The sequence below is a fragment of the Miscanthus floridulus genome, chromosome 8 (assembly GCF_019320115.1).
Source record: "Miscanthus floridulus cultivar M001 chromosome 8, ASM1932011v1, whole genome shotgun sequence".
NCBI classification, from domain to species: domain Eukaryota; kingdom Viridiplantae; phylum Streptophyta; class Magnoliopsida; order Poales; family Poaceae; genus Miscanthus; species Miscanthus floridulus.
Window position 1 is genome coordinate 17,047,877 of NC_089587.1, and position 22,890 is coordinate 17,070,766.

A 22,890-nucleotide genomic window follows, 5' to 3' on the forward strand; every position below is an offset into this window, starting at 1 on the left:
TGAACTATAGAACATGAAATGAACAAGATGGCTATCCTAAAAGGTTTAGGTATTTATTACCAATGGTGAGGATGAAATATATGAGATGTTCATTGAATTATCTTCGGGTCAACCATATAAGGGATTAAGATAAGAATTGGTTGATAGATTGAGTGAATATAGTCATATTGCTTGCTCAACCACCCCGAGGGCTTCATCTCATCACCAAGTACCTACATCATTAACCTAAGCACACTTTGGTACCCAACTCTTGTTGGGTCCTTTTGAGTTAGTCAATAAGTGCTTAGGCACCCAAATGGCTTTAGTATTAGTTTGTGGTGAACACATCACCTTACTAGTGCTAACTCCATTTGTGGTCTTCCTAAGCATATCATTATAAACAAATGTGTTTGGCTTAGGAGTTTTACCATTTGGGCATTCATAGCTTAGATGCCCCTTTCTTTTACAAGCATAGCTTATGCGGCCTTTGTGTGCTCTATGCTTGATTTGCTTGTATGGACATCTATCAACCTTGTGGCCCATCTCATTGCACCCATAGCATCTTCTAGTTGCAACTTGGGCTTCCTTTCTTGCTTCTTTGTACATTGGGCATTTCTTGGTAGAAGCCTTTTGATTGGCGGCTTCAACTTTGTCGGCCCAACTCTTGTGTGGACACATAGCCCACTCATGTCCATACAATCCACAACCATAGCACATCCTTTTTCCATGTTTCTTGCTCTTGGTTGTGTTGGCCTTGCTTGAGATGTGATTCTTTTGTTGGGCTTTGGAGGAAGCAAGGTTTGAACCCTTCTCAAGCTTCTTCACCATGTTATCACGGTTATCTTGAGAAGGTTGTGCTTTCTCCTTACCCTTCAATCGAATCACATCTTTCTTTAATCTTTGCACTTCTTCTTTGAGCTCTATGTTTTCTATAAGATTTAGCTCAATCGAAGATTGGCTTGCTTGAGTAGCACATTCATTAGTACAAGAAATATTTAATTGAGATGGTGTACTAGTGAGCGGATGTGTGAGAGGTTGAGAGAATTTTACCGATGTAATCACAACCTCATGAGCCACCTCAAGCATGATGCTTGATTCTACTACTTCCTCATGAGAGCACTTTAGATGAACATATTTGCTTGTAGCTCATTATACTTGCTTGATAGTTCATCTAGCCTTGCCTTGAGCTCAAAGTTTTCCTTCTCTAGTTGTGAAACACTAGAAGAGGAGTTAGTAACTAAAGCATGCTCAATTGACAATTTTTCATACCTCTCATTAATTGCCTTTAGCTCTTGCAATTTAGAGATGAGAAACTTTTCTTGATTTTGAAGCGATTGCTCTTGCTTCTCAATCTCTTCTTCAAGCTCATCATTCTTTTCAACTATCTTCATGATGATGAACTTATCTTTATGGTTGAGATGATCAAGGTTGTAGTTGTGTTCAACTTCAACATCACTCTTATCTTGATCATCTACTTGTGCTTTCTCCTTTTCTTGATCTTTCTTGTTATTCTTCTTCTTGCTTTTCTTGGCCATGAGACACAAGTGATGAGTATCATGAGATACTGAGGTTGACTCATCACTTGGTCGCCATCGGGCTTGAGCATCACTGTAAACAGCTGCTTGCTGGTCTGCTGCCTCGGCCATACCGAACACATCCGGTATGCATACCGGACACGTCCGGTATGTGCAGGCAGACAGCACGTCATGTGCTGCTTGCACCTCTTGCTCCGGCTCGGTACTCTTGAGGTCTTGTGAGGCTTCTTCGCTGTATGAAGACACAATGGATACACTTTCCATTGACTCGATCTCAAGTGCATCATCACATTTGGATTTTCCATATAAATCAAAAAGTCTAGTCCAAATGAGATGAGCACTCTCCGGAGGTGGTTGTCCATTGAATATTGCCTCATCTTGAACCTCTACACTTAATGTACTCAAAATGACATTAATAGCTTGAGCATTGAGTTGCACGCATATCTCTTCCTCTTTAGACAAATTTTTGTAGTTGCTCCAATCAACTATAGGAAGAGGTATGCTTGCATCCACAATATGCTCAACAAGAGGACTAATATCTTAAAAGCATTGAGTATATTAATTGACCAAGGTAGAAAGTTTGAACCATCATTTTGGAGAAGCACCGGCTCCAACTCGATAGGCGTCGACATCCTTTTCTCACGGCGGTGAAGCTTTAGGTGAGAACCTCGCTCTGATACCAATTGAAAGGACCTAGGATGCCGCCTAGAGGGGGGTGAATAGGCGTTTCTGAAAATTAACACCTTTAAATGCGGAAACAATTAGAAAGGGGAGTTTCCAAAATGGAAACTCCAAATCAAGAGTACTACCACCCCTCACAAGTTAGCCACAAAGTAAACAAGGTATAAAGAATATATATAGAAGCTACAACCCTGCAACACCAAGTTAGAACAGAGAATAAATATTTTCAGTGCAGGCAGGAAATACCGGACGTGTCCGGTATGAATACCGGACGTGTCCGGTATACACGATTTCTGCAGATCAGCCCTGAACTTGCTCCTTTCGATTTCTATCTTCAAACCAAACTGCAGGCACCTAATGGAGATGACAATATACACAGAGAACCTGCAGTACAGCTAGAGCAACACAAATATCAAATGAAATGCAAATTAAGACACGATATTTGTTTTATCGAAGTTCGGACTCGTTCGAGTCCTACTCTCCGTTGAGGGGGGCTGCGGGCGACCCAGCGAAGGTCAGCCCTAGAGGGTACCACGAAGGTCACTCTAGCCGGAGTCTTTTCCAACTCCTTTTCCTCCTTCCACTAAATGATTCCGAGGCGGCGGAATCGACCGTTACAAACTTTCCGAAGCAACCACAATCTCTCGGTTGCTCTCCGGCGACGCCTAGCCGTCTAGGACCGAAGAGTCCAAGAGTAACAAATGCGAATCACGAGATTGACAATATGCACAAGTGCTCAAGTGGTGGCTTGCTCTCTTTTTCAAATTCTTTCTCAACCCACAAATTGATTTTGCAATTTGGATCACACACTCACTAAGAGAGGGTTTAGGAGAGTTGGCAAGGCTAAAAAACGTGTGTCTATCACAGCAGAATCAGCAGCCTCCAAAGGTGGAGGCTTGGGGGTATTTATAGCCCCCTTGAAAAACTAGCCGTTTTATAGCCGTTGCAATACCGGACATGTCCGGTATGCATACCGGACACGTCCGGTATGACTCACACTGCGCCAACGGTAACTAAGTTACAATGAAGTTGTGAGGTGTCGAACTCCCGACTCTCACAGCTTAGAAAACTAGCCGTTGGGCCTCTGGTCATCCATACCGACACGTCCGGTATGAATACCGGACATGTCCGGTATGACCAGGACAGTGAACACTCCAAGTCAGTTGAAGTGCGACACGTCGGAACTCCCGACCCATGCCGGGACTCCCGACCGTCGGAACTCCCGACCTACGTCGGAACTCCCGACGAACCAACCGAGAACAACAGGTTTACAGCTGCTGGACAAATACCGGACACGTCCGGTATTGCCAGACCAGCAAGTGATCAGTTAGCACTTTTGTCGCTCAAATACTCAAAACTCACATGGGTTGCTTGAGCACTTATGAAACATTATCTATCAACATGATGCATCCCTCTTCATAGTACGGCATACCTATTAAACTCAAGATAAATGGAAAATATGAAGTTTGTACCACTTGAGTTGTTCTTTTGAATTGATGCCGTCCTTTCCAATCTTAATCAAGTAAGGGTGCTAACATGTTGATGTTGATCTTTTCACTTGAGCATAGCCATCTTGAGCATGTGACTTGATTCCATTCATCAAGTTTGAATAATCCCAGATGTATCAAGTCACTTCCATCAAATACTTCATTATAGATTTTATCCTTCACATAAATATGACCATCTTAGCTTGATTAGTACCTCAACTAAATGCAAGTACTTTCTTCTTCACCCTAGCTAGGTTCTTCGGCCGCCAAGCCGTCGCTTGCCCTTCACCCTTGCTTAGTACCTCGAAGCCTTTCCTTGCTATCTTCACCATCTCAAGCCATCAAGTCACATCTTGTGTTGAATCATCCATTCATATGTATTGTTATCTTTTTCATTTAAATTTAGCAAGCTTCAAATATGAGACCATTCCATATGCAATCCCTTATGTCTCATTAACTAATAATCATGAGCTTGCTTTCACATAGTACATGGAAATCCCACAAGAAATAAGCCTTCACATGATTTCCATTTGCATTGTTGTCTTGTGCTTGAACTAGATTGTTTATACAACAATACATCATTTTGGCTTTCATTAAGTACCTGTGAGATAACCTATTACCTGTTCACACTTAGCAAACGGGTTAGTCCTTTAATCACGTTGTCATTCAATCATCCAAAACCCACAAAAGGGCTAGATGCACTTTCAGCGGGGCAGTGGCGAAGCGACACTGTGCAGGCAAGACCGCAGCGCCGACGAAGACGATCGGGGTCGCCTACGTACTACGGGTCCCCTCCGACGGGTCCTGCTCTACAAAAGAAGAATTATAATACTATAAGTTAAAAATTTCGGCAGAACCTCCCCTATACGGAGAGGTTTCCAAAACCTGCAAGAAAAAGCCGACACGATGGCCGACAACATATATACGGCACGAAGGCCCACACATCCATGTACGGCACAAAGGCCCACACATCCACATACGGCACGAAGGCCGTCAATGACATACAAGGCACGAAGGCCGACAACCGGGGGGGCTTTATACCTTGGGTGGTGGTGGAGTCGGGCGACGCGGTGCCGGGGTCACCTTCGTCTCCAGTGAGGGGCAGGGACGACGGCGGGGACGAACGGCGAGGGGCGTGGCCGACGGTCGAGGCTCCTCCTCCTCCCTTCTCCTTCCTCCTCCCTTCTCCTTCTTCCTTCTCTCTTCTCCTCTCCTCCACCTCCCTTCTCTCCTCTGCTCCCCTGCTCCACTCCGGCTGGTCAGGGGCGGGGGGGGGGGGGGGCAGCCGAGCGGGGCTGGGTCGGGGCCAGGGCTGCGGCGGCGGTCCGGTGGCGGAGCGGGGCCGGGGCGGTGCCGGTGGTCGCGTGGCGGCGGGGTGGGGCCGGGCGCGCACGGCAGTGAGAGGGAGAGAGAGAGTGGGAGCGGCCAGCCCGCTAGGGTTAAGTGGGTCGGCTCTTTGCCGAGTGCCGAGATGCGGGCACTCGGCAAAGAAATTCAGCGTTCCTTTAATCGGAAAGAATAAAAAAATTTCTGAAAAATCTTTGCCGAGTGCTGCAAGCCTGGCACTCGGCAAAGAGGTTCCTTTACCGAGTGCCAATTGCGACACTCGGCAAAGTATTTTTATTTTTTGTATTTTTGTTTTTAAATTTTTTCTGTGGTATTTATACAGTACCTAGAAGCACATGTTCCAATTTGGAACTTTCCTATGACTTTTAGGTATATTTTTTTTAATTTTTTATGTTTACTTGAATTTTTCTCGAAAAAGTAAATTTGAACTGCAGGTGCATGAAATATTAGAATTTAGCGATTCAAAAAATGGTATTTATGTTTTTGAGTGTATTTTGAGGCCGTGTGCAAGGACATTCGTGAAATTTCAAACATCTGTTTCACGAAACATGACCACCAACTTGTTAAAAAGGTGTTTTTAATTATATAAAATGCAAACGAAGTCTGAAAATCACGAAACTTGTCGAGGCGTCGTGTCGTCGCATGTAGAGGTTGTGGTAAAAAATTTAGAAGTTTCTGAGCAAGTTGTGACGTATGATGCCTAAAACCCAGATATCTTCACATGTGATCACATGCTAAAACACAGACATATCCAAATAGGTACATAATAAAATAAATATCCATGGTGAGTCTAATTTACGCTAACTTGGGAGTAATATAACTATTGGTATTTTTTTTATAAACTTGATCCAGCCTAAGGGGTTGTCAGATTAGCTTTCTAAATTCTGAGCCTATTCGGCTGCACTAGCAGCAGGTGGCTGCGGTGCTGTTGCTTTCGTTGCAGCGAACCGAGTCTTTGGCAGTACATTTATTTTTAACTTATAGGTGATGTCAATATTTTTCTAAAATTTAATCATAGTTTTGATGTAGGATTAAGCCAGAGCGAACTACTAAAACGGAGGAAGTATTATATGATCATAACCATTATTTTGGATAACCCATTTCGTACTTTATTAAGCAACAAATCTGGCCACAAGACGTATAGTCTAGAAATGATGCTCAATTACTAGGTCATGTTCGTTTCTCTTATAATCCGTATTTTTCAGCTTGTTTTTTTAGCTGGAATAGTATTTTTCTCTCACAACAAATTAGTCGGAACAGTATTTTGACATGTTTTTTCAACGAAAGGAACGGAGCCTATATGAACATGCTTTGTAAACTGTATCTAGTTGTCTCTATGTGTTTTCCCATCCACCATTCAGATTGCTCATCTGTCATACCTTCATTAATATAGAATTTGGCTTCTAGGTTTTGATCTTACCAAGTGGAATTTATTAGAGAACTTTTTCCCATACGTTTGTAAGCTGAAACGCTGCCGCGTGACTATTCTTGACAAATGACAATGATTGAACAAAATCAATGGGTTTTCCTTTTGTTTTTATGACGTCTTGTTATAAGGGTTGACTTGAAAGCTCAAAAGGAAATAATAAGAGTAAGATAAGTCATGAAATATAAAAGACCAAAGATAAAAGTTACCTAAACAGATATTCACAGCTCTTCAGATAGAACTCTCAGGATTATATATTCACAGAGATTTGCACGTTGAGTTTTGCCACAGGAGACTGGACACGACTTCATAATAAGAACCCAAAAGGCCAAGCTAAGTTTCTCAGACGCGTAAACGCAGAGCTAACAGATGCGTATCATCTCACTTGAACATTCTCGCTAAAAGGTGAACCCCCTGACCTAGTCATTGGCAACTAACTCTTCGTTTCTATTTTCTACCCTCTGAAGGACAAGTTTCTTCTGCGGAGCAAGTCCTTTTGCTATCGCCGCAGAACCTACATCCACGAGGACAGTGTCGTCTTCTTTGAAATCGCCCTTCAGGACACCTAGGGCAATCTCGTTCTCCACCATCTGCTGAATCACTCTCTTGACAAGCCTCGCACCATAGTTCGGGTCAAAGCCAAGAGACCCCAGAAGCTCAACGGCTTCTGCAGTGTATTGGAGATGAATCTTCTGTTGTTTCAGCCGGTTCTTAACCCGATTCAACTGCAAGTAAGGAAACCATTTCAAATTAAAGAGCAGGCTACACAAACTATGTGCAAATGTGGAGAAATAACTTAAGGTTGATACTATGGTTTAAATATATCTATCAGGCATGCTTCTAAAATGAATTGTTAAATGTTTACCTGGATCTCCACAATGTGGTTGATCTCGCTTGTATCCAGAGGTTGGAACACTATGTACTCATCTATCCTGTTCAAGAATTCTGGTCGGAATGTTTGTCGGGCCATCTCAATCACCTGCTTCTTCATTATCTCATAAACGACCTCCTTGCTGTCTGTGGTGTTTCTAAGTGTGTCAAGGATCAATGGTGACCCAATGTTTGAGGTCATGATGATGACACAGTTAGTGAAGCTGACAGTCCTGCCTTGTGAATCAGTTATTCTTCCATCGTCCAACAGTTGCAACAAAACGTTAAAGACATCCTGGTGCGCTTTCTCAATTTCATCCAACAGAACAACTGAGTAAGGCCGCCGGCGAACAGATTCAGTCAATTGGCCCCCTTCCTCATAACCAACATATCCAGGTGGGGCACCAACCAAACGGGAGACAGCATGCTTCTCCATGTACTCGCTCATATCAATTCGTATTAGGGCATTCTCAGTGTTGAAAAGGAATTCAGCCAGTGTCTTACCCAGCTCAGTCTTTCCTACACCTGTAGGTCCCATAAACATAAAGCTTGCTATCGGACGGTTAGGATCTGATAGGCCTGCCCTAGAACGGCGGATGGCGTTGGCCACTGATTTGACTGCAATGTCTTGGCCAATAACCCTCTTGTGGAGTACATCTTCCAGCAGCAGCAGCTTTTCCCTTTCAGACTGTTGAAGGTTTGACACTGGAATACCAGTCCACTTGCTCACAATCTCAGCAATGTCCACGTCAGTCACCTCTTCTCGAAGCATTGATTTCCCTGATTGCTGGAATTCAACAAGTTTATTCCCAGCCTCTTCCAGCTGTTTCTGAAGTGACAAAAGTGTTCCATACTTCAGTTCAGCAGCACGATTCAAATCATACTCTCTCTCAGCAGCTTCAATCTCCAGGTTCACTCTGTCAGTCTAAAACAAGATAAAGACAAGATTAGAGCCTACATGACATAAGGGGCAAAAAAATCAGCCTGATCGGATAGCTGGCTGTTGCTGTGCTGCAGCAGCCAACTAGCAACACCTGCAGCCCAAACAGCGGCAGCGATAGCAGGCATTCAGAAGCAAACAGCCAGAGCTTGCTCTCAGCTCTTCACAATTGCAGCCGATTGGCTGTATGGCAAAGCCACAGCATAACAGCGCTTGCGCTTTAAATAGAAGCGATCAGAACCAATATATATGGCAGGCAATACACAGAAGGAATAAAGAATGCACGTACCTCTTCTTTAATTGATCTTATACGAGTCATCAAAGATTTCTCATATTCCCATTGTTCTGAAAGATTTTTCTGCTTCTGCTTGAGAGATTCTAGTTCAGCTTCAAGCTTGCTCAGTCGTTCTTTGGAGGCTTTATCTGTATCATTCTTCAGTGAGAGCTTTTCCATTTCAAGCCTTATGATTTCTCTGTCTACCTCATCCAATTCAATAGGCTTTGATGTTATCTCCATTTTGAGCTTAGCAGCTGCTTCATCAACTAGATCAATGGCTGCACGCACAAATAAAGAATATTATTATATTAGATAATGAATAGATCAGCTCGCTGTTCACTGTAACTTATCCACATTATAGCATGCAAAGTACCTTTGTCAGGCAAAAAACGTCCAGTGATGTATCGATCAGATAGAACTGCTGCAGCAACAAGAGCTCCATCTGATATCTTAACACCATGATGCAGTTCATATCGTTCTCGCAAACCACGCAGTATGGAGATGGTATCCTCAACCGCTGGCTCACCACAATAAACCTGCTGGAACCTACGCTCAAGAGCAGCATCCTTCTCAATGTACTTCCTGTACTCATCCAATGTTGTTGCTCCAATGCAGCGGAGTTCTCCACGGCCTAGCATTGGCTTCAACAGGTTACCAGCATCCATCGCTCCACCAGCGGCTCCTATTCAGAGAATAAACAGTAAATTTGACAATATTCAGAGCACTGACTCTCCTGGATTGTGGTATAAGCATCAATTTTTGATAAAACAAAGCATCAGTGATTTGAAAGCACAAGGCCAGCACAAACCAAATAAAAATGAAACGCACTTGTGTAGACCTGTCTAATCATTAACAGAGAGCTTAGCTTCGACTAATATTTTCAAGTCTATCGATGTATGTTCACTGCCATAAAAACAACTTGCAAATAGCCAAAACACAGAAGAAGTTAGAAGTACAAACCTGCACCAACAACAGTATGGATCTCATCAATGAACAAGATGATCTGTCCATTAGAAGCAGTGACCTCCTTTAGAACAGCCTTTAGTCTCTCCTCAAATTCACCACGGAATTTAGCTCCAGCAAGTAGTGCTCCCATATCCAATGAAATAAGCTGTAATTGCAGATGTACATAGCATCAGAACATACAGTCTATTGCATTCTTGACACTAATACAACTGTGTCTACTCATCTGTTATACAGTTATAGTGACATGTTATTCTACGTCTGACTGTAAGCTCTGAATTTTGTATTATTTTTTTATTAATTGATAATCAAAATGCTTCAATGAACATCGGATATATATATCAATCAAAAGTTCTTTTTTAACAAGACTGGCACAAGGTGATGCCCATTTTATAGAGAAGGAATAATTACAGCCTGGGACGGCTAGGATGCATGGAGGAGAGTTGTCTCTGCCATAGCACAGTCAGAAAATATAATTGCCCTAAAATTCAGTTAACTAGACTAGATATGAACAGAGACATTTCAATACCCTTCTATTCATTAGAGGTTCGGGAACATCTCCTCGTACAATACGCTGAGCCAGTCTGAAATAAGAGCAAGATGGTTGATTACTGCATGTTCAAAGCAGCAAAGCATAGGCATACTATGAAAAAACTACAAACAATAAATGAACAGGTAATCACCCTTCAGCAATAGCTGTTTTGCCAACTCCTGGCTCGCCAATGATTACAGGATTGTTTTTAGTTCTTCTACATAGGATCTGAATGCATCTACGCACTTCATCATCACGGCCTATAACAGGATCAAGTTTTCCACGCCGAGCTGATTCTGTCAAATCAATACCATACTTCTCTAGAGCCTGGTACTTTCCTTCTGGATCTGGAAACAGAAAAACAATATAGGCATATAAAACAGGTCATCGGTTATTACATTGTTATCTACTTATCAGGATCAAGTTAACTTTCTGGACAATACAGGAAGCTATATGAATATGAACAAAGTATAAATAAATACTAAAACCACAGAAGTACTCTGCCAAAAGAAAGAAACTAGTAAAGACAAAGAAAAATGTCACAAGACATACTCTGATCTGTGACTCGCTGGCTTCCCCGTACTGCTGAAATAGCTTCTTTAAGATCATTCTCCACAATTTTCAGATCTTTGAAGAGCTGTTGTCCAAACTTTTTATCTGAAGCGAATGCTTGCAGGATGTGCTCAACTGACACAAATTCATCACCATATTCTTTTTTATGCTTCTTCGCATTATCCAATATCGACACAAAACTTGATCCTATAATTGGTCCGGTTGTATCACCGAGAACCTACCAATGCAAGACCCAAATCTTAATAAAATTTACCACCTTAATAAACAGAACTTGTTTAGTCAGTTTAATCTATAAAATTATTAAAGCACACTGCTAATACCTTTGGCTGTCTAGAAATAAAGTCATCTGTAGCTTGCAGGACTGATGTGTTGTCTATGCCCGCTTTTGAAAATATCCTGCGTGCTAGCCCATCCTTTTGCTCCAGAAGAGCTTTCATCAAGTGCTCTGACTCCACTATCTGTTGTTTTGACAATCTTGCTGCATCAACCGCACCAACAATCCCCTCCCAGGCCATCTCAGTGAATTCTCCTGGTGTTATCTGTTTTGATCAAAGAAAATTAAGGAAAAACATAGAGATTAGGACTCAAACCAACAGTAGTTTGCAAGCCCTACCCATTGCTGCATATACCACACCCTGCTGCTGGAACAGATATATTTGGGTCTCCTGTTTTCAGGGAAATTAGTATGGTGGCTGTTTAGACTATTTGGTGTCATCAAAACAGTACAGTCTTCGAAGATGCGGTTCCATCAGTTCGCAGATGGAAGCAATCTTTCAAGTCTGAATTTGCTCTACTGTTTCTTAAGGCAAAATCAAATGTTAAGAGTTTGTTGTCCGATTGGTTGATCAATTTTACCATGATGTTAGTCTCCTCCTCTTTTGACTTATGATCCTTGTGACTCCCTCTTGTACATTATTTTTTTCCTTTCTGTATACATATAAAAAGAAAGAGATTTTACTCTGGAGAAGACACCCCACGTTTTTGTCACCAAAAAAAATCACAATTGCAAACCTGCCCTAGCGCACATACAAATACTGCAAACCAAGCAAAGAGCTAGATGCATGTGAAAACTATAGTGATTCGTGGTTGGAGAATGGAGACACTCTATTCAAGTGGAAACCTATAGGCTATAGTTTTTGTATAGCACTCTGATATATTGTTTAATCACATCTACAAACGGATCAGCTGATTCTACACACTTTTGAAACAAGGTTGGAAACTGTTGACTCGTCTAATTAATAAAGAACGAGAGAATGCAATCACCAACACAAGATGGAAATACAGCTACAGAAAGACAACAGTCCAACAACATCAACACAGAAAGCGCCTAAAATCATCATCTCACCATCACTTATGAAGTTTGCATTGTGGAATAGAACTATTAACTTTACAAATCTATCACTCCAACATTCCACACTTCTGAAGATCAAAGGATGAAATCAGTGACACCATACTACTACACGATCGTATCACACTTATCATTATATCATTCAAAGCTATCGTGACACCACGAATCTTTACGAATTTGTAGCAGAAGTGCAGAATAGCAAGCATTCAACGGTCCAGAGCTTTACAATCCAACCGTTTGGTTAGCCAAATCTCTACAGCACTGACCGAAATCGAATCGACACGAGTGGCAGCCAATCGGCGGCTCGGCGCATAAGAACAGAGACATGAGCACTGAGCAGCGGTGTACATAGTGGGCACCAACCTGAGACGAGGACGAGGTGCCGGTGGCGCTGTAATGAGCGGGCGTCGTCGAGTGGAACAGCCGGCGCGGCGGCACCAGGAGCCCTGCTCCGCCGGCCCCGACGGGAAACCGCCCCAAAGGCACGGCCAACCACGCCGGCCTCCTCGTCGTGGCGGCGGCGAAGGCGGCGGAGGCATCACCCGCGAGCGGCGCGAGGGACCGCGGGAGGACTTCGCGGCTAACGGCGGGGGCCTGGCGGCGGGTGGTGGTCGCCGCGGCCACGCGGGTTGCGCGCGCTAGCCTGGACGCGGCGGAGCGCGCCATCGTGGCGGAGGGGTTTGGGTTTAGCGCTTTGCTGCGGCGGCGGCTGCGCACACTGGACTGGCCAAGCGGTTACGCCGCGAAGACGCCGGCTCGGTTATTTGTGGGGGCAGTGGTGGTTGTGAGGGCGCAACGGAGAGGGGTGGCGATGCTTGGAGAAGGGGAAGAAAAAGCGCCGGCACCGGAGGCGAAGCGGGTGGAAGGTTGCAGAAAGTTCTGCGGTGCTCGTCGACCTCCGTGCACATCAACCGTCTGATCTAGTGCCGCTCTTTCCGTAACCGTCGGATACCGTTTGTACCGGACTTAGCCACTCAGGGGGCCCACTCATTGGCGAGATAGAGAGGAAGGCGTTCGGCGCTACCGCGCGAGTTCTTTCTTTCGTCGCATCCTCTACTCGGCAGAAGCAGCGAGTGAAGGCACCGTACAGCTCATGGACTGACTCAGAATTTCGTATCCAAATCTTTTGTAAATTGCAAACGCATAAACTAAAAACACTTGTTTCAAAAAAAACTGCAAAGCATTGATCACACGCTTCAGCTGAATTTCACCTGTAACTTCAGACTTGGCAAGACTGTTTACCATGCCTGTTTACCATGCTGGAAGCTGCATATCTAGAACAAATTCAGGTCATCCGCCATTGATCTGAAGATGCAAACCTATCTCCCAATCCCAGGCTACCAAGCAATCATGCAAATGACGAGTAAGATCAATAATTCCATGTTTCTCGAACAGCAATCTTGTGTGCTGTGATCTTTTCTGGATTTCTTCAACATATCGCCAATGAGATCAACAAATGGAACAGCAAAACGATTTCCAATAGTAAACAGGAAAGCATTTCTTCGCTCATAACCATGCTATATATCACGATAGCCACAGTTAACACCTGACTTAAAACATAGCCATACGAGTTAAGGTAGCAAATACCACATAGTTGATATAAGGACGTGACACTGGAACCTGGTCGCTAAACTGAAAAACCAAATGCAAAGGGCATTTGTGATGCAAACTTGCTACTATAAACAACTTTGAGCAGGCAAATTATAATGGAGCAATCAAGCGCCGAACCCCACAATTGCGGAAAACCTCACGCGATGGCAGCAGACTTGATGTAGGGAACTGAAACTTGCTAGACCAGTTCCCAGTCCCCATCAATGAAGGGGACGCCATTGTCTGCGCGGTCCTGCAATGGAAAATTTTTTTTTGACATGGTTTACATAAAAAGATGGGACCGTAATGCTGACTACTGTCGAAAATAAGAAAGATTTATAGGAACATACCGGCCTAAACATGTCGACGACAATATCATCCAGACCACCACTGAGACCCCTCTGCAGCCTACTTGTCCCCATGAGTTCGATGTTATAGTTTAGATGACTATTAACAACTTGGTGATCAATCCGGCCATCTTGTAGAGGGGGAACACCACCACCACCTGAATTACTACGGTCCAGTGTCTGCCTCGGAACAACAGAACCATCTATGTTTCTTTCAAAAACAGAACCATCTATGTGAAGGTTCGGCAATGAAGAGTTGATGCCTGAATTGCTAAGTGCAAGGTTGTTATTCAGCATCTCTCTTGAGTTCGTGCTGCTTCCATATGCGAAGGGCACCGCTTCCTGAGTGAACGGCATCGGAAGACCGTTGCTGGCTAGTGATGCTACTTGGCTCTGCGTTTCATTTCCCAGCAAGGGAATCTGACTGGATGCTTCTGTAAAGCTTGAGAGAGGCTCAAGCTTGGGCCCATTCACAATTCTGTCCTTCTGACCAAGCTCCTGAACATTGGATGATGAGACCGCAGTTGGCCAGGTGGTGTTGCATCTTCCAAGATCTGGAAACTGGGGAGACTCACCCACAAATGAGTTGAATGGGTCTGCAGAAGAATGCAGCCGACCAAGGTGTTGTTGGTTGCTTGGCTCAAGAGACTGTAATGGCAAGTTATTTGTCGTAACCAATTGTGTGCTGTTTGATATGTTCGCAAATGAATTACCAGAAGGGCCAGTAGGAAAGCATTTGCTAGTATCCTGCAGTGGCATATGCGCACCCCTGATCAGGTTGCCATTGTTCATCCCCCCGGCATTGCCTAAGGAAGTGCTCAAATTGTTCTGGGTGTGTCCAATCTGAAACGGCTGCGAAGGCAGCAAACCATGCATACCAAATGCAGGAGAGTTCATCCTTGCAAGGAGGTTGTTTGGCTGTGAATGGTTAGTGGTTGGAACTGGTCGGTATCTCCCATATGCATTGTATTGCCTGAAGGCATCTAGTCCCATGTTGACATAAGCAGGGCTTCTTCCTCCAAATGCAGCAGTTAGGTTAGCCTGCCTGCTTGCATCTGCACTGAGTCTTTTCAGATACAGCCGATACTTCTGCAAACCAACAAAGAAGGATTTATTAAATGTGTTTCTAATTTAAAAAAAAGGGCGTACCCAGTGCAGAGAGCTCTCGCTCTGTGCGGGGTCTGGGGAAGGGTGTTAGTGGCAAGCCTTACCCTCGCCTGTGCAATGCGAGGAGACCGCGACTCGAACCCGGGACCTTCCGGTCACAGGCGGTAAGACTCTACCGCTTGCACCAGGTCCGCCCTTCAAATGTGTTTCTAATTGCAACAAAGAAAAAAAAAAGATGCTGAAGTGAGCAAAGAAATTTGTTGTCTTTACAAGGACATGAACTGTATAATGTGAACAATATGCTTGCAGGTATCACTTTCTGTTTCTTTCAGAAGTTTAACAATCATGTGAAGAAATGCTGATAGGTTTGAGAATTTCCTAGATATGGTGAAAAAAAGGAATATATAGTTCATGTGCTTTTCTTTTGAAAGGAAATGGCATGAGCTCTGCCTTGCATTAAAGTAAAGAAAAGAAGAACACAAGACAACATCCCCAACCCCTTATAAAGGACAAGCCGCAAAGAAACAGAAACTGCAACAAGAACCCGCTTTCAAGATACATAGTATTCAAGCTTAGTGGATAGATAATCATAAGTTCCAAAGATGTCACATAATAAACATGCGATGAACATTATATAGAAATATAAATATGAGGCCAAACAGAACTACGTAGGAATGGAAATCAAACCTGCAGATGACTTGCAACATTCTCCCTTGTGATGTTCTCAACATTCATGAGATCCAATATTTTCTTTGGAACAGCCTCTGCATTTATAGACACGAGTACATGCTATTATGATTCATGAATAATATAAAAATAAGGAAAATTAATAGTTAACATTCTGGTAACTGAGTAACATAGTTAGAACTCTTACTGTCAATGCCAAGCTGGTTGACAGATGCCACAAACTTTCGGTGTAATTCAACAGACCACACGACCCTTGGCTTCTTCTGGGTCGATGAGTCTCCATTCTCATTACTGTTCTCATCAGAATCATCACTGTCGTCTCCATTATCATCCCTACCCCTGCGGGAAGTTCTCTTGTTGCGATTACCACCACCATTGTCACCTTCAGCACTCACCACCTGCAACTTCTTACCAGAATCATCGTTATCATTACCATTGTTCTTGGCATCACAACTCCTCCGCCTAACCACATGCTGCCATATGGTCCTCAACTGCTCAATCCGCACTGGCTTCAGCAGGTAGTCACATGCTCCATGGGTAATACCCTTCATGACTGTTTGTGTCTCCCCATTTGCAGACAACACTGCATGATGATACATGGTCAGTTTTCAGATCAAAGAGAAATGCAAACCCTGTGCTCATTGTACATTGAACCAGCAGAAATAATTGAACTTCCTGCAGGAAACTAATTGGCGTTCATTATGCCTGCAGACTTTTGTCCTTTCTAACTCTTTGTTTTAGTGGTCACATGTAGGGCATACAGAAGTTTTCATGAGACTTGTCATTCCACCAAAATTAATAAATTCAATGGCCCATTGAACAAGACAAATCCTTTACGAATTGGGCGAGACGATGAAGATGAATTTCCTAAAATTAATGTAAATGGGGCCTTGTTTCCTCAACTCCACAGCTCAGCTGTCTACTGGAGGTAAAAACCAAAGTAACCAGATGAGTAGTACTATACAAGATCTATTCATTCCACAATGATTTTCAAGCAATGCCATTTTTTTCCAGATCATTGGCCGCAATAAAGGCACGAAGAGGAGTGGGCAAGCAAAGACTTACTAATGACCGGGAGGTCCATCTCGAGGCCCACAAGCTCGAGGAGCTTGAAGCCGTCCATGTCCGGCATGTGGACATCGCTGATCACAAGGTCAAACTGGTCCTTCTTCTCCCTCAGCAGCTTCAGGGCCGTGGCTGCCTGTCCAGTTGTTGTCACTGCGGCATCACAAATCTGGACAGGTTAGCGCACATATACAAGTCAAAGACCGGAGGAACGCATTACACATGTGGGGAGTCAAATCTTCGTAAGAATCACTCGACTTCGAGGAAAGTTGGAGAGGAGAACATTCCTTCCACTGAAGAAAATTAAGCCACGGAAAACGGAAATAGACAGCCAAAAATTTGCACAACACAAGATTTACAGAAATTACACAGCTGGAGGTTTAAAACTTTTGGAGAGAGAAGATCATTCCAAATATAGTCGTGTGCCAACGCATGATAAAAATTCAAAAAAAAATCTTTAGAGCACGAGCAGAGACAAACCTGATAATTTTCATCAGAAGAAAGAAAATGAAACTGAGCCTGACATGACATTACATGACAAAAATATTTCACCGTGAAAACGAACTGGGGGAAAGTGGGGCATAAAGTCGGGGTTGCTATTTATGTGATGAAGAATGGCAAAACCAGTAACCCAAATATCTTTGTAGCCTCCTTGATACGCGAACATCGAAGACTAAATAAATCAAGCAGCAAGGAGCCGAATCGTGGATAATAAAGGTAAAAAAAACGGCAGTTAATAAGGATATACATGAACCGATCAGAGAATAGTAGGAAACCAAACGCACGGGGCAGAGAGGAAACAGAGGAGCGAGAGGAGCATGGCATACCATGGTACTCGCAGTGCTGCAAGAGCTTCTCGAGGAGCTTGAGGCAGGTCGGGTCGTCGTCGACGGCGAGCACGCGCATGCCGACGGGGAACTGGTCCTTGGCCCCATGCCCGCCGTTCGCCTTCGCCGCCTGCAGCTTCACCTCCTCGACGGTCATCTCCTCCGGCTCGGCGAATCCAACAGCACCTGGATCACCGGAGGTTCCTGTATGGAGGCAGGCAGGCAGGCTCACAACAAGGGAGTTTCTTTGGATCCTAGAAATCCAAGAAACGGCGGGGAAAGGCGGATAAAGCCAGGGAGGTCAAAGCAGGGGGAGGAGAGCAGCACCAGCACCGGAGCAGAGAGAGAGAGAGAGAGAAGGGTGTGTGGTACGGTGAAGAACCCAATAATAAGGGGGAGGAGGAGGGTGAGCTGCATGGGAAGGGAGAATGGAGAGCTCATGCAGTGCAAAGATGGTAACCCTTTTTTTCGGCCCCCTTTCGTTTCCTTTTACGCTTCCATATTTCTTGCCATTTTTTTGGGAACAATATTTCTTGCCATTTATTCAGGTCTTTATATGCTGCTATGCTATCGGTGTTGGGGTGTGGGGTTGGGTTGGGGCCATTTGTTTCTTGCCCTGGTGTATTCCGCGTGTGCACGCGCCAACGTTCTTTTTAGGGTTCGTTTGGACTCGCCTTTTGGTTTTTCCCATTTTGCATTTTAGACAACATACAGCTGTAATTTGATTTATTTATATATATATATACACATATAAATGTTTGAAAAAGTATACTGATGTGCCTCAGTTTTGATTCTTCTTGAAATGTTCAATATTTTTCTTTCGCTTTCTGTAGTAGACTTATATAATTAATTAATTCATCTTTTAGCTGCACTAGTCATTTTCCACGTTCTAACCAAATACAATGACGTATGGATATTCAAATGTGTGCTTCGGATGTTGTGGACGTGTAACACATTTTCATGTGAGCGAGAAGGAAAGAATTGCGGCGTAAAAGCTCTGATTTCTCAAGTATTTATCTCAGGTTTGGCTGGGCTTATACGATCGTGGATTATAAGATAGAACAGTATTTTTCTCTCACATTAAACCAGTCAAACTAGTCAACAGTAAATAATCCACGATCGTTTACGACGAAACGAACAGGCTGCTCATATCTTGACTTGGACGATTGCGGCGACAGACGAGTGAACGAAGATAGCTATGGTTTTGGATCTACCCGAACAAGTAATCAGAAGACAAGCATTTCTTATTCGGCGATGGTTGATGCTGACGTGGGTCGAGCTCGCCGCTGGCCAGCCCAAGCTCGCTGTGGTTGGTTCATGGGGCTTGATTAAACAAAGCTCGCGTTGTTCGGCTGGATGAAAAAACAGCGGATGCTGATATTGATATTGATTTATTATGAGAAAAAAATATTATTATTTCACTGAAACGGTACGACTGATAAGTTGAAGCGAACATGGTATTGATTAGTGATGCACGACAGCTCGGCGTCATCTCTGGGATTAGCCGGCTTCCACTCCCGCGGGATCGCAGATACATACGTACTGGAGACAACTCTCAGTGTCCACGCACACCCACTGCGGTAGGGGAAAAAAATATATAATATAATAATTCAGACCTTTAATTTAAATAAAAAGAAAACTCTAGCTCTGTCTCTGTGGAAGGAAAGCACTTTAATTGCTTTTGTATTCTCTAGTGTTTTTTCCCAGACACCATCCATTTATTTCCTTTTTTCACTCTTAAGGATTTTCCTAAATCAGGGCAAACAATAATGCCTTTTTCTAGAAGGTTTTGCGTCCCAGAATTGAGCATATATTTGTTCATTGTTCTTGCGTGCTTTGCTAATCTGCCGTCCAAGACGCTTAATCAAACATCCGCATGAAATGGCTGCTGGTTTTAATATGCGAGCGCTGCTGTCCTTTGCATTGAACCGTGTATATATTATGCTGCTCAAAGTACGTGAGGCACCACGCACCAACGCTTACATTATTGGCTAATACACCCTGTGCTCGTACTTGCGACAAATAATTATTCGTTTCCTGCCAATTTTCTAATAAGTATTCCCTGGCAATTTTACAATAAATATTGCCGGCCCTGCCAATATTTTGGTATCAACGCGTCAGCTTGCCATCACGCACGGATTCTCGTGGTCACAAATGCTCGGTCACAATTTGCCAATTAATCTTGTAGTAAAGTTAAGATTAAGCATTATATATCGCTTGTAATGGTATAGGATACGGATGTCAATGTCAGGGCAAAACAAGGACGGATCACAGAGTTATTGAGATTCAAATGACCTAACAAGTAGCTAGCTAGGGGTATATGTAGGAAGTGAACCTTGCAAGTAAAAAAGCGAACTTGTAGGCCATATAATTCTACCAAAACAGAGCTATGTATTATGATTCGCGTCGTGGCTATGCGGTTGATTGAATATAATTTGCGATAGATGTGTTTACAGTACTAATTATTCAGTTTCCTTTAAGAGCCAACCCCCCCCCCCCAACACCCCACCCCCCCCCCCCCCCCCCCCCCCCCCCCCCAAGGCCACACAATTCAAATTATCAAAAAGAGGTTAGTTGATTATATTTCATTTGCTGACTTAGATAAACAAAGAATAACTTTTTTTATCTTAACAAGCTCGCATGGCCCTGGATTTATAACCAAGTGCTCAGCCAAATCACGAGCAACTAGAGTATTTAATAACTAGTGCGCACATTACTAGAGTTATTGAGATTCAAGTGACCTAACAAGCAGCTAGCTAGGGGTATGAAGGAAGTGAAACTTGCAAGTAAAAAGTGAACTCGTAGGCCATATAATTCTGCCAAAAAAAAGAGTATGTATTATGCTCGCCTTACGGTGATGCATAATTTGTGATAGGTGTTTCAATAATATTAATTACTCAATTTTGTTTAGCAGCACAACACAACCCCCCCCCCCCTCCCCCTTGCCTCTGCGCGCGTTCTCCAAGGGCACACAATCTAATTTTCAGTAGGCAAATTACCAAAAAGAGGCTATTAATTAGTTTATGAGTATTTCATTTGCTGTTTTAGATAAACACAAAATAGCTAGGGTGCACATTGTTGCCTGCAGTAGGCTATGCTATGTATACATGATGCTCCAAGGTATATTTTGAGGAACCCCACTAACCGAACATATCTAGCCTTACATGCCAACAGCAGAAAAAGCCTCAAAGGCTAGTGTGGCACACAAAGTGATTCCTTATTTTTGTGTGTGCGTGTGTTGTTGTGTTCCTTTGCTCCTGCTTCACATGGACAACACCTTGATCTGCCCTTTTGCTGAATCATGGAGACCAAACCACAAACTGTGACCCATCCATCCATCCCTTTGCAACAGTGCATGCAAGCAATCTACCACCAAGTAGCCCAATGTCACAAGGTTATCTCCAACAACAACACCCAAAATATAAGACACATTCGTCCTTTGGGTAGCGCTACAGACAAAAGGTTCAATACATATTTGGCATCTTCTCCAACAACAAGACCTAAAAGAGAATCCTTTCTGCGAATGAGTTTTCAGGATAGAGGATGCCCATATTTAGGTTGTGCCTCTTAGGCAACCCAAAGTAGGTCTCCCGTATAAGTACTCTGTTGGAGACTAATTTTAAATCTCTTGCTACCCATTTTAGATTTGGGTGTCCATATGGGTTCTTCGTCGGTGACCGTCATGGCCCATATTTGCGTCCTTCTCGTCTTTTGCAATGCACTCGATGGGTAGAGACTAGAGTAGACAGATCCATGGGTGGGGGTCCCTCTCATAGTACAAGTGGCATGAAAGGTAGTCTCCCGGTTGTGCCCTCTGCTCCCAGCATCGATCAGCATGAGTAGCTAGGGTGATGAGAATGAAAGATTTGGTGATCGACAACAAAATAGAATGATGGTCATTCGCATGGACGCATTTCCTACTGTTGTAGCGTCGCTGTCACGGATAAAAGTTGTCTTTAATTTACTTTGTTATTATTATAACCAGCTGGAACATGTAGTGATATAGAAACACAGGGAATTAACAATTGGTCTGTTCCAACATTTTGTTTTCATAATAAAAAGGAAAATTGCATGCATATTATGAGTATATGACTCCTTTGCTATCATGATGTTCCGTCCGTGTAGAAAATCTCTAGATTGCATATTCCACGTAGTATGGCTGTATGGGGATGGAATTAACGGTGGGAAATGCATGTAAGACACTACCATGTTTCAGATCCAGTGGCAAGGTTGGGGCGTTGTTCGGCAGCAACCCAACCCAACCAACCAATCACATCGGTGGATCCTCGACGCGGGGCAAATTAAACACAAATTGCCTTGCCGTGGTACTCGATCTCATCGTGTTTATGCATGATATATATATACTGCTCCACTTGTCAGTACTCTCGCGAGTAAGTGCTCCTATTGGCAGGTAATTACCAGAAGTGCATATTAGGATGTGATGCTAACCCTGGGAAGCCCCTTATTATTAATCTAATAAGCGGTGGAGCTAGACACAGTAACATCGCAATTATGCCTCATCATCTCCCTCGTCCCCGTCCTAATTTAGTGCCGTGGATACCACTCTAATGACGGTCATTATAACTTGTTTTCACCGCGAATCAACAGGCCGGCCGGATGGTCAAATCGCAACCTGCTACTAGCGCTCACTTGACGAAACGGCGTGGCCAATAATGCAAGCTCCTGAACCGGGGTTTTTTTTTTTACATGGACCCGTGCCGTGCCCGTTCGGGTTTGACGCTGTCGCGGTCGTCGTTCGCCGACACAGACACAGCGCCGGCACGGCGCCCGTGAAGAAGAATGAGGAATCAGAATCGCAACGGCGGCACAAATAAGCAACGGCCGTACGTACCGCACGCACGTACGACGGCGGTTACAGGTGCCCGCGAGTCGCGACGCGCGCGGGCCAGGACCAGGACATCGCGTCGCGGTATTTTTCTTTTTTCTTTTCCCTTTTCGTATACGGCGGCGTGAGGTACGGTGCATCAGCAGGGTACACAAGTACGTACAGTACTAGTACTCAGTGCACAACAGAAGAGAGCAGCGTGACCATGAGGGGAGTCAGAGGGTAGTGACTTTTTGTTACTTTCGCTGCAGGGTGTGTGTGGACTGTGGAGTTAACTTTGCTGCTCGCAGTCACTCTCCAGCCACTTTAGCCTGTGTCTCTGTGCGTGGTACTGTAATTAATAAACTGTGCGGTGCTTTTAAGTGTATATATATATTAATAATTACCGGACCTGGCTTTTTTACAGTGATTAACTGCGGGTTAAGGCGGGGGAGTTGATACGGGGCAGAGAGCGTGAGGGCCC

At 43.8% G+C, this 22,890-nt stretch overlaps 2 protein-coding genes across 3 annotated transcripts; both read right to left on the reverse strand.

Annotated features, from left to right (window-relative positions):
* Positions 1-6,673: 6,673 nt before the first annotated feature.
* Positions 6,674-13,072, reverse strand: LOC136475839 (chaperone protein ClpB3, mitochondrial-like). Its single transcript, XM_066473479.1, has 10 exons — positions 12,322-13,072; positions 10,931-11,149; positions 10,590-10,827; positions 10,189-10,384; positions 10,035-10,089; positions 9,503-9,653; positions 8,916-9,224; positions 8,555-8,820; positions 7,321-8,250; positions 6,674-7,180 (listed from the first exon to the last, which is right to left on the reverse strand). Exons 1-10 carry the CDS (start codon positions 12,622-12,624, stop codon positions 6,875-6,877), a joined length of 2,973 nt encoding a protein of 990 aa, XP_066329576.1. The 5' UTR covers positions 12,625-13,072; the 3' UTR covers positions 6,674-6,874.
* A 359-nt stretch (positions 13,073-13,431) lies between these two features.
* On the reverse strand, positions 13,432-18,103 carry LOC136475840 (two-component response regulator ORR24-like). Of its 2 annotated transcripts, none has more exons than XM_066473481.1 (6): positions 17,582-18,103; positions 16,755-16,923; positions 15,877-16,272; positions 15,690-15,766; positions 13,899-14,984; positions 13,432-13,801 (listed from the first exon to the last, which is right to left on the reverse strand). In XM_066473481.1, exons 1-6 carry the CDS (start codon positions 17,687-17,689, stop codon positions 13,748-13,750), a joined length of 1,890 nt encoding a protein of 629 aa, XP_066329578.1. In that variant the 5' UTR covers positions 17,690-18,103; the 3' UTR covers positions 13,432-13,747. The 2 variants fall into 2 exon arrangements, with proteins under 2 accessions (XP_066329578.1, XP_066329577.1); XM_066473480.1 differs by having other exon boundaries at positions 16,755-16,907; positions 17,582-18,102.
* Positions 18,104-22,890: the final 4,787 nt, after the last annotated feature.

What these genes read in the sequence shown, in the direction of transcription:
- LOC136475839 (XM_066473479.1), bottom strand. Translation starts at nt 12,624, where the DNA reads ATGGCGCGCTCCGCCGCGTCCAGGCTAGCGCGCGCAACCCGCGTGGCC. An exon ending in GCACCTCGTCCTCGTCTCAG is followed by an intron (nt 11,150 to 12,321) that starts GTTGGTGCCCAC and finishes TGATCAAAACAG; the next exon opens with ATAACACCAGGAGAATTCAC. An exon ending in AAAACAGCTATTGCTGAAGG is followed by an intron (nt 10,090 to 10,188) that starts GTGATTACCTGT and finishes CTCTTATTTCAG; the next exon opens with ACTGGCTCAGCGTATTGTAC.
- LOC136475840 (XM_066473480.1), bottom strand. Translation starts at nt 17,738, where the DNA reads ATGACCGTCGAGGAGGTGAAGCTGCAGGCGGCGAAGGCGAACGGCGGG. An exon ending in GCAGCACTGCGAGTACCATG is followed by an intron (nt 16,908 to 17,581) that starts GTATGCCATGCT and finishes GTGATGCCGCAG; the next exon opens with TGACAACAACTGGACAGGCA. An exon ending in TCGTCGACATGTTTAGGCCG is followed by an intron (nt 13,802 to 13,898) that starts GTATGTTCCTAT and finishes TTTCCATTGCAG; the next exon opens with GACCGCGCAGACAATGGCGT.